General features: G+C 40.0%; 1 protein-coding gene across 2 annotated transcripts in view; it reads left to right on the forward strand.

The window, feature by feature from the left end:
- Window positions 1-11253, forward strand: part of DIP2B (disco interacting protein 2 homolog B) — a 340427-nt gene that overhangs the window by 324433 nt on the left and 4741 nt on the right. For both annotated transcript variants that reach the window (XM_077170884.1, XM_077170885.1), the window contains 3 exons: window positions 6704-6778; window positions 7978-8155; window positions 10168-10291. In XM_077170884.1, coding sequence (XP_077026999.1) covers window positions 6704-6778; window positions 7978-8155; window positions 10168-10291 — 377 coding nt within the window. The remainder of the gene's footprint in view (window positions 1-6703; window positions 6779-7977; window positions 8156-10167; window positions 10292-11253) is intronic.

Raw genomic sequence — 11253 nt, forward strand, 5'->3', positions numbered from 1 at the left:
TCTTTCATTCTTTTGCATATGGATATCCAGTTCTCAAGGCACCATTTATTGAAGAGACTGTTCTGTCCCAGGTGAGTTGGCTTGACTGCCTTATCAAAGATCAAATGTCCATAGATGAGAGGGTCTATATCTGAGCATTCTATTTGATTCCATTGGTCGATGTATCTATCTTTATGCCAATACCATGCTGTTTTGACCACTGTGGCCTCATAATATGCCTTAAAGTCAGGCAGCGCGAGACCTCCAGCTTCGTTTTTTTTCCTCAAGATGTTTTTAGCAATTCAGGGCACCCTGCCCTTCCAGATAAATTTGCTTATTGGTTTTTCTATTTCTGAAAAATAAGTTGTTGGGATTTTGATTGGTATTGCATTGAATCTGTAAATCAATTTAGGTAGGATTGACATCTTAACTATATTTAGTCTTCCAATCCATGAACACGGTATGCCCTTCCATCCATTTAGGTCTTCTGTGATTTCTTTTAACAGTTATTGTAGTTTTCTTTATATAGTTTTTTTTGTCTCTTTAGTTAAATTTATTCCTAGGTATTTTATTCTTTTAGTTGCGATAGTAAATGGGATTCATTTCTTGATTTCCCCCTCCGCTTGTTCATTGCTAGTGTATAGAAATGCTACAGATTTTTGAATGTTGATCTTGTAGCCTGCTACTTTGCTGTACTCATTTATTAGCTCTAGTAGTTTTGTTGTGGATTTTTCCAGGTTTTCGACGTATAGTATCATATTGTCTGCACACAGTGATAGTTTTACTTCTTCCTTTCCGATTTTGATGCATTGTATTTCTTTTTCTTGTCTAATTGCTCTGGCTAGTACCTCCAACACAATGTTGAATAATAGTGGTGATAGTGGACATCCTTGTCTTGTTCCTGATCTTAGGGGGAAAGTTTTCAATTTTTCCCCATTGAGGATGATATTAGCAGCGGGTTTTTCATATATTCCCTCTATCATTTTAAGGAAGTTCCCTTGTATTCCTATCCTTTGAAGTGTTTTCAACGGAAAGGATGTTGAATTTTGTCAAATGCCTTCTCTGCATCAATTGAGATGATCATGTGATTTTTCTGCTTTGATTTGTTGATATGGTGTATTACATTAATTGATTTTCTTATGTTGAACCATCCTTGCATACCTGGGATGAATCCTACTTGGTCATGATGAATAATTCTTTTAATGTGTTGTTGGATACGATTTGCTAGAATTTTATTGAGGATTTTTGCATCTATATTCATTAGAGAGATTGGCCTGTAGTTTTCTTTTTTTATAATATCTTTGCCTGGTTTTGGTATGAGGGTGATGTTGGCTTCATAGAATGAATTAGGTAGTTTTCCCTCCGCTTCGATTTTTTTGAAGAGTTTGAGGAGAGTTGGTACTAATTCTTTCTGGAATGTTTGATAGAATTCAGATGTGAAGCCGTCTGGTCCTGGACTTTTCTTTTTAGGAAGCTTTTGAATGACTGATTCAGTTTCTTTACTTGTGATTGGTTTGTTGAGGTCATCTATGTCTTCTTGAGTCAAAGTTGGTTGTTCATGTCTTTCCAGGAACCCGTCCATTTCCTCTAAATTGTTGTATTTATTAGCGTAAAGTTGTTCATAGTATCCTGTTATTACCTCCTTTATTTCTGTGAGGTCAGTAGTTATGTCTCCTCTTCCATTTCTGATCTTATTTATTTGCATCCTCTCTCTTCTTCTTTTTGTCAGTCTTGCTAAGGGCCCATCAATCTTATTGATTTTCTCATAGAACCAACTTCTGGCCTTATTGATTTTCTCTATTGTTTTCATGTTTTCAATTTCATTTATTTCTGCTCTAATCTTTGTTATTTCTTTCCTTTTGCTTGCTTTGGGATTAGTTTGCTGTTCTTTCTCCAGTTCTTCCAAGTGGACAGTTAATTCCTGCATTTTTGCCTTTTCTTCTTTTCTGATATAGGCATTTAGGGCAATAAATTTCCCTCTTAGCACTGCCTTTGCTGCGTCCCATAAGTTTTGATATGTTGTGTTTTCATTTTCATTCGCATCGAGGTATTTGCTAATTTCTCTAGCAATTTCTTCTTTGACCCACTCGTTGTTTAGGAGTGTGTTGTTGAGCCTCTACGTATTTGTGAATTTTCTGGCACTCCGCCTGTTATTGATTTCCAACTTCATTCCTTTATGATCCGAGAAAGTGATGTGTATGATTTCAATCTTTTTAAATTTGTTAAGACTTGCTTTGTGACCCAGCATATGGTCTATCTTTGAGAATGATCCATGAGCACTTGAGAAAAAGGTGTATCCTGCTGTTGTGGGATGTAATGTCCTATAAATGTCTGTTAAGTCTAGCCTATTTATAGTATTATTCAGATTCTCTATTTCTTTATTGATCCTCTGTCTAGATGTTCTGTCCATTGATGAGAGTGGTGAATTGAAGTCTCCAACTATTATGGTATATGAGTCTATTTCCCTTTTCAGTGTTTGCAGTGTATTCCTCACGTATTTTGGGGCATTCTGGTTCGGTGCGTAAATATTTATGATTGTTATGTCTTCTTGTTTAATTGTTCCTTTTATTAGTATATAGTGTCCTTCTTTGTCTCTTTCAACTGTTTTACATTTGAAGTCTAATTTGTTGGATATTAGTATAGCCACTCCTGCTCTTTTCTTGTTGCTATTTGCATGAAATATCTTTTCCCAACCTTTCACTTTCAACCTATGTTTATCTTTGGGTCTAAGATGTGTTTCCTGTAGACAGCATATAGAAGGGTCCTGTTTTTTAATCCATTCTGCCAATCTATGTCTTTTGATTGGGGAATTCAGTCCATTAACATTTAGTGTTATTACTGTTTGGATAATATTTTCCTCTAACATTTTGCCTTTTGTATTATATATATCATATCTGATTTTCCTTCTTTCTACACTCTTCTCCATACCTCTCTCTTCTGTCTTTTTGTATCTGACTCTAGTGCTCCCTTTAGTATTTCTTGCAGAGTTGGTCTCTTGGTCACAAATTCTCTCAGTGACTTTTTGTCTGAGAATGTTTTAATTTCTCCCTCATTTTTGAAGGATAATTTTGCTGGATATAGGAGTCTTGGTTGGCAGTTTTTCTCTTTTAGTAATTTAAATATATCATCCCACTGTCTTCTTGCTTCCATGGTTTCTGCTGAGAAATCTACACATAGTCTTATTGGGTTTCCCTTGTATGTGATGGATTGTTTTTCTCTTGCTGCTTTCAAGATCCTCTCTTTCTCTTTGACCTCTGACATTCTAACTAGTAAGTGTCTTGGAGAACGCCTATTTGGGTCTAATCTCTTTGGGGTGCGCTGCACTTCTTGGATCTGTAATTTTAGGTCTTTCATAAGAGTTGGGAAATTTTCAGTGATAATTTCTTCCATTAGTTTTTCTCCTCCTTTTCCCTTCTCTTCTCCTTCTGGGACACCCACAACACATATATTTGTGCGGTTCATATTGTCCTTGAGTTCCCTGATCCCCTGTTCAAATTTTTCCATTCTTTTCCCGATAGTTTCTGTTTCTTTTTGGAATTCAGATGTTCCATCCTCCAAATCACTAATTCTATCTTCTGTCTCTTTAAATCTATCATTGTAGGTATCCATTGTTTTTTCCATCTTTTCTACTTTGTCCTTCACTTCCATAAGTTCTGTGATTTGTTTTTCAGTTTTTCTATTTCTTCTTTATGTTCAGCCCATGTCTTCTTCATGTCCTCCCTCAATTTATCGATTTCATTTTTGAAGAGGTTTTCCATTTCTGTTCGTATATTCAGCATTAGTTGTCTCAGCTCTTGTATCTCATTTGAATTATTGGTTTGTTCCTTTGTTTGGGCCATATTCTCAATCTTCTGAGCGTGGACCGTTATCTTCTGCTGCTGGCGTCTGGGCATTTAGTCAGATTTCCCTGGGTGTCGGACCCAACAAGGTTGTAAGATTTTTCTGTGAAATCTCTGGGTTCTGTTTTTCTTATCCTGCCCAGTAGGTGGCACTCGTGGCAGACGTTTGTCTCACGTGTTTGGAAGGGTTCCCCCTGGTCACCGATCTCCGCGGCCTGGGGATTTCCGATCCAATTCTCTCCGTTGGTTCGGGGGGCCGCGCGTGGTGGGGGCGTCAGCCGCCACGGCTTGAGGGGACCCTGTGGCTGGTCGCCGGCTGCAGCGGGCCCGGGGAATTCGCCACCGGACCAGGAAGTCGCCCGCGGGGGAGGGGCGTCGGTCACCGGCCGCCGCGGTCTGGCGAATTACCCACCGGACCAGGAAGCTGCCCACGGGGGAGGGCCCCGCGGCTTGGGTAGCCCTCTGATCCGAGACTCGTAGCCGGACCAGGAAGCCACCCGCAAAAGAGGGGCGCCGGCCCCCTCGGCTTGGGAAACTTGCCTCTCCGACACTCTCAGCCGGCCCGGGAAGGATGGAGGGAGGAGCTCCGGCTGCCACAGCTGCCGCTGCTCAGGAAATCGCGCGCCGCTCGGAAATCTCACCGCAACCGAGTCTCGCAGTCAGACTAGCCAGTCCAGACTGGGGTACGCTGTGTGTCCATTCCCTCCCGTAGCCCCGGGAGCTGTTCTGCACTGTTTCAGTTCACCTAGTAGTTGCTTTGGAGGAGGAACTAAGACGCACGTACCTTACTAAGCCGCCATCTTCCTAAATAAGCTCTTCCCTCATTTTTAAAAGACAGTTTTGCTAAATATAGATTTTTGGGTTGACAGTGTTTTTGCTTTCATAATTTCAAAAATGTCATGCCACTTCCTTCTTCCCTCCACTGTTTGCAGTGAGACATTGGCACCTATTCTTTTTGAGGTTTCCATGTATGCAACATATTACTTCCTTCTTGCATCTTTCAAAATTCTCTGTTTATCTTCGGAATTCTACAGTTTGATTATAATATCACATGGCATGAGTTTATTCAAGTTTATCCTGTTTAGAGTTTATTGAGCACTTGGATGTGTAAATTCATGTCTTTCATTAAATTTGGAAAGCTGTCATCCATTTTTTTGTTTGAATAGTCTGTCTGCCACTTTGTCTCTGTCTTATCCTAGTGGCACTTCCATAATGCACACACTAGTACCCTTAATGGTTTCATATAGGCTCCTCAGGGTCTGTTCACATTTCTTCATTGTTTCTTCCTTCTGCTCCTTAGACTAGATATTTTTGCGTTCAGTGAATTGTTTTCAAGTTCATTGAGTCATAATACTGGCAGCTCCAATCTATCTGTGTTGAGCTCCTATAGGGAATTTTTTTTTAATGTTTGTTTATTGTTTAATATATATATACAAAGAAAAGAAAGAAGCAGTACTTTTAGAAGTACACTTCAACAAGTAGTTACAGAACAGAGTTCAGAGTTTGTTAGGGGTTACCATTCTGCTATTTTAGATTTTTCCTTTTAGCTGCTCCAAAACACTGAAGGCTAGAATAGGGGTTTTTTTGGTGAAAAATAACATACAAAAAGCAATAAATTTCAAAGCCCATTGCAACAGTTAGTTGTAGAACAGATTTCAGAGTTTGGTATGGGTTACCATTCCATGACTTTTGGTTTTTATTTCTAGTGGCTCTAAGATACTGGAGACTGAAAGAAACATCAATATAATGATTCAGCAATCATTATATAATCTTTGTTAAACTCTACCTTCTCTATGTAACTCTACCACAACCTTTGTTTCTCCCACTCTTTAGGGATATTTGAACTAGGCCCATTCTAATATGTAATACGGGGATAGAACTAATTAATGTTCCAAAGTGGCTGGTCCCTCTGCATTTCAGGGCTTATCTGTTCCAGGGACCCATCTAGAGGTTGTAGGTTTCTGGAAAGTTACCCATCTAGGGAATTTTTAATATCCATTACTGTAGTCTTCAGCACGACTTGACTGTTCTCCCACAGCATTCTGTAGGAGAGTTCCATGAGCTGCCATCTACACACAGGGCAAGTTATGGGACACTGAGTCTCTCAGGCTACCACCAGATAGATTGGGCCAGACATACATGCTCATTCTCTTGTGCATGTTTTAGTTTTCCTTGCTTCTCAAGCAAATACCATGCAATGGGATGGCTTAAACAATGGGAATTTATTAACTCATAATTTTGAGGCTAGGAAAAGTACAAATCAATACAGCGGGATCACACCCACTGGAATGGATTAAGTTTAAAAACATTTTTCTGGGATCATAGCTCCAAACCACCATAGTACACAAGAATTGCTCTGCTTCCTATAGAATTGGGACCAGGGATCCAAAGTGCAATGTGGGATCGTTCCACACTGAGCTGGTGAAAGGTGGGCGTGGGGGGGGGGCGGGGTGGACTAGGCAGGTTGCCAGGAGATTCTAATGCTTTAAGCCATCTTTTCTTGATTTGGCGCTCACCCTATAACTGAAATTCTTTACCTTTTCTAGAATATTGAGTATGGTTTTTCTACTATTTCTTAATGGTTATTCAAAGCTTCAAACAGAGCCCCAAGCATCACACTCTGCCATTTTGGATAGGATATTTTTAGGGATGAATCTCATTGCATCCCTGGTCTCCTCTGAACTTAAGGAACTGATCAGTGAGAGCAAAATAGGAGGTGTCCCTCAGGATAGCTGTTGTGATGGCCATTTCAGATAGTTCCTGCCCTTTGGGCCAGTTCTTTACCTCTGGAGGGATTGGAGGGAGGAAAGGGTAGGTAGCTGTGCATTTCTTAGAGGTCATTATATTTAATTGGACCCAGTCTTTGTGTTTATTCTTTGTCTTAGATCTTACCTGGAGTGAAAGTGGTTATTGTTAATCCTGAGACCAAAGGGCCTGTTGGAGACTCACACCTTGGAGAGGTAAGTATATATTCATTTGTACTCTAAAAAGTCAGCAGTGAACAATTTTAGGGTTCATATTCTAGAAACCAGTGAGACTATGGATTGAGTCTTTCCTATTATGAGTAGAGGTTTAATCATTCTGCGTAGGGCAGAAATGAAAGATTGAGACAGGGATCTAAAGATTTAGACATCCAGACTAGAAATAGTCCCAGATTTGTCCGTTGACATTCCTTTTGCTGAAGAGGAAAATAGGACATTTCTCACCCATTACCAACCAGTGGTATTAAGGGATGGAACTTAGAAGCCACAAGTGTAAAATTTTTAAATTTATGCAAATTTACATTCTGTTCCAAAATATACCCATGTTTGCATTAGTATAAAATTATTTTAAAATACATCAGTTTTCTTCCTCCATAACTTTGGGGAACACTGATGCTTTATCCCGTAGCTTTTTGTTAGGAGGGTTATAGAGGAGCAGATAGGAGCAGATAGCCTGGACTCTGCTGGGTACCAGCTTCTCAGTATTAGACAAGTTACCTAATCTCTCTGGGTATTAGTTTCCTCACCCATAAAGGGGAATAATAATAGCACCTACCTTGTAGAGAATGACAGTTTAAATGCATTAATTCTTGTACCTGTATTACACGTGGAACAGAGCCTGTCACCTTGGTAAATCCTTAATGCATTCTAGCTGTTACTATTATTATTATTATCACTGTTAGCTATTGCCATGTTTACATGGTAAATTCAAATGCCCTCTGGTGTTCCCCTGAAGCCCCCCTACCATAGTTTCAGAAGCACAGACATGATCCCCCAAGGCATCAGTGGGGCTCTGGAAGAAGATGAGAACTGAACCAGGGAGAGAGTATGGCATCCTAGTTAAGAGCATGGCCTCTAGAGTCGCAAAGTAGGGTGTGAATCTCCTAGCGCCTGCATCTTAACTCTAGTTACTTAAATACTGTTTTTTTTTTTTCAATCCGTAAAATGGAAATAACAATAGCTCAAATTATATTGTCTTGAGGATCAACAGAGAAAAGGCATGTAAAATACTTGATTACCTCAGTGCCCAGTGCACTTTATATTTGCAGTTGTGTTGGGGTTTTGTGGTGGTGGTGTTAATATAAAAGTGAGATTAAAAAATTAAACTCTCTTGAAAGAACTGCATTTACACAGTTGTATGTTCCTGGTGAAATGTGACCCAAACCCTTCTCTTGTAGATTTGGGTGAATAGTCCCCACACAGCCAGTGGCTATTACACCATCTATGATAGTGAGACCCTTCAAGCTGATCATTTCAACACTCGCCTCAGCTTTGGGGATGCTGCACAGACACTCTGGGCTCGGACAGGATACCTCGGGTTTGTCCGCCGGACTGAGCTCACAGCAGCCACTGGAGGTATCTTCCATGCCAGCTCTTCCCCTCTTCCTTCTGCTTTCTTTTTAGCCAGCAGCACTGGCTGGTCTTCTTCATCCTTTAGATTGTAGAGTATGGTATTTAATTACTTCCTTCTTTGACTCTTGAACCCATTCATGAAATTTTGAAGTAACACTTTGCTCCCTGAAGAGCATCTAGAAAGTAAGCACTCAGGGCCACCACATCGTCATCCCCAAACCATAGGTTGGAGCAGCCAAGCATTCACAGAGATGTGCTTCATGATAAATAAATGCTCCTGGCAAAACGCTTCAGCCCCTTTGGGGCAGGTTCCAAACTCTGAGCAAGCTTCTGCGACAGGTATTACATTTTTTAGCTCTTCTACCCCTGCAGACTGTTTTGGAAGCAGGAGGAATAGCCCTGATCCCTGAAAAGGAGAGTCACTTCTTAGAAGCCATCTTGCTGAAGTGCTCTATCCCATCAGTGTCTCACATATGATGCAGGATGCAGGACTGCTTTTGGGCGAGGTTCTGACCTAAGGATTCCCTCCATTATCTTCTACCCAGTTGACTGTCATGGCCTCATTGCTGTCCACCTTCAACCTTTCTTCCTGACAGCATTCGTAGCCATTTAAAAGTACTGACCGTGTTGTGCGCTTCAAGTACCAGAACTGATAACGAACTAGATTTTAAAGGCCTAAATCTGGCTTTGTCATTTGTCTTCGTCTCCTTGTATCTGTTCTGTTCTGACAAGAGTGCTTAGTTTCTCTGTATTTTGTGGGGAGGCAAGATAACGTGATAGGGAAGAGGAAAGCATCCGTAGTCAGGCGGTCTGGTTTGGAAGTCTGCTCCTACGTTATGCATACACTGTATGCATACATACATGCGATCACTTAACTTTTCAGGTTCCTTTGTGGAAAATGGGAGTGATAATTGTTCCTGCCTTGGAAAATGATGTGAGATTAAATTGTGTTTTGCATTTGGATGCCTAGAATAGCACATGGCACACAATAAGCTCTCATTAGACATTAACTACTATATATCTGTTATTTTTATTTTCGGTATTTACGAGTTCTTGCCAGGTGATGGTGCCCATCAGCACCCTCAGCATCCTTATCTCACTATCACATTGTTTTGCTAAATTTTTAGGAAATTCACCTTTTCCAGAAAATATTTCATTCAGCAGATCTAACAAAATCATCTCTCTTTGAAGTGCAGTACCTATATAGATAGAAACTATGTAACCTTGTATATATACATTGTGTGCATATCTTAAAAAAAAAAAAAAAACCATGAGATTTCTGCCATGCCCCAGTTAGGTTATAAGTCTCTTAATAACCGAAACTAGTCTTCCCATATGTTGTAATTCTACTCCTTAACTAGATTCCTTGAAGATGTCTTAGACTCAGTGACACATATTTACCTTTTGCTCCCCCTTTCAAATCCTCTCCTTCCTCATTCCCTCTTCCTGTTTCCTCCCCATCATCTGGCTAAGTCCCACTTGTCCTTGAAAGCTTAGCCCTGGCTTCATCTTTTCCAGGAGTCTTTCCTGAACCCTTGAGTGGATGTCCTCTGCTCCCCTAGCAGCTCATGCTTCTCCTTTCACTGGGCTAATTAATTACATTACAGTGGAATGCATTTTTGTGTGCCTGTTTCCCCCACTAGACTGTCAGTATCTTCAGAGCGGGAATTGTGTTTTGTCATCTTTATCTCCCCAATACTTAGCACAGTTCCTAGCTAATAATAATAATAATAATAATAATAATAACACCTAATGCTTTTTGAGCACTTACAATGTACCAGGGACCACATTAACTCCTTACATGGATTATCTAACTTAATCTTCACAGCAGCCATTTATTATTATCCCTTTCTGCTAAGGGGGAAGCAGGACCAGAGACTTAAGTAATTTGCCCAAAGTTAATAGCTGTAAGTGGTGCAGTCAGGTGACCTGCTAACAGTGCTCTTAACTTTGCTATTATATTGAATATTGTATAGGTCTGATAAACCAGATTTCTTTCTTTTTCTTTCTGTCAGAGCGTCATGATGCATTATATGTAGTGGGAGCTCTGGATGAAACGTTGGAGCTGAGAGGATTACGATATCACCCAATCGATATCGAGACGTCGGTGTCACGGATCCACAGGAGCATTGCCGAATGGTAAATTCCCCAGTACAGAATGTTTCCTGCCTCAGCTTTAGCATTAATGAATGTTGATCTCATTAGCCAGTCAGCCATCTGCACCAAATGCCCACCTACAAGCATAGAACTACATGGGATGTAAGAAGATAAATTCTGATTCTTGTTCTGGGTGTTTACTGTGCTATGGCAGACAAGATGTATTCACAGGAGCAGAAGAGAATGGAGACAATTAGGCAGGCTCTTTGGAACCTCTGTGGAAGAATCTTTTCTAATGATAGTCTTATAGTTAGATGGACCTGAAGAATCATTTGCTGCCAGTCAGTAAAATATGGTGGGAAAAAACATAAACTTAAGGTCAGAAACCCTACTTAAGGGCCCAGCTCTCCCGTGTAGACTGCTTTTCTCATCTGCAAAAATATTCTCCTTGCTACTTTGTGATTATCTGGGGAGTTGAATGATAATGTGCTTTGTAAAATGTAAAAAGTTAAACAGATAAAAAGGATCATTATTATAATTCAATTTTTCATGCAGTACAAGAATTTCCCCTGTATTATCTCCAGTGATGTCACTCAACTCCATATTGACTTAAAATTCTCCACTCTGTAGTTTTGCCTAGTTTTCATTCTGAGTTGTTGACCGTACAGAATTCATCCAATTTCATCTCTATGTTATTTAATGCAGCTTTGTTTTTTACTTGCAAAATAGCCCCAGTTCTTCAATGGTTACTCATGTTTTCCAGATGCTTCTTTGTCTAAGATGTTCTGACCTTGGTCAGAGTCTCTCCCCTAGACCTAAACAAATATCTGTGAGGAATAAGAACAATGCAGGGAAGCCAAGTGCCATGGATATTCTCTAAGTCCAGGCATTTGACCTTCAATGAAACTAAATATTGTTATTTTTCTTCAGTAATTGAAATCTGCTTTTTAAAACTGCATATCAGAAGTGAGGTCATACCTTCTAATCTAGCAGTCTGGTCAGTA

The sequence above is a fragment of the Tamandua tetradactyla genome, chromosome 7 (genome assembly GCF_023851605.1).
Source record: "Tamandua tetradactyla isolate mTamTet1 chromosome 7, mTamTet1.pri, whole genome shotgun sequence".
NCBI lineage: Eukaryota > Metazoa > Chordata > Mammalia > Pilosa > Myrmecophagidae > Tamandua > Tamandua tetradactyla.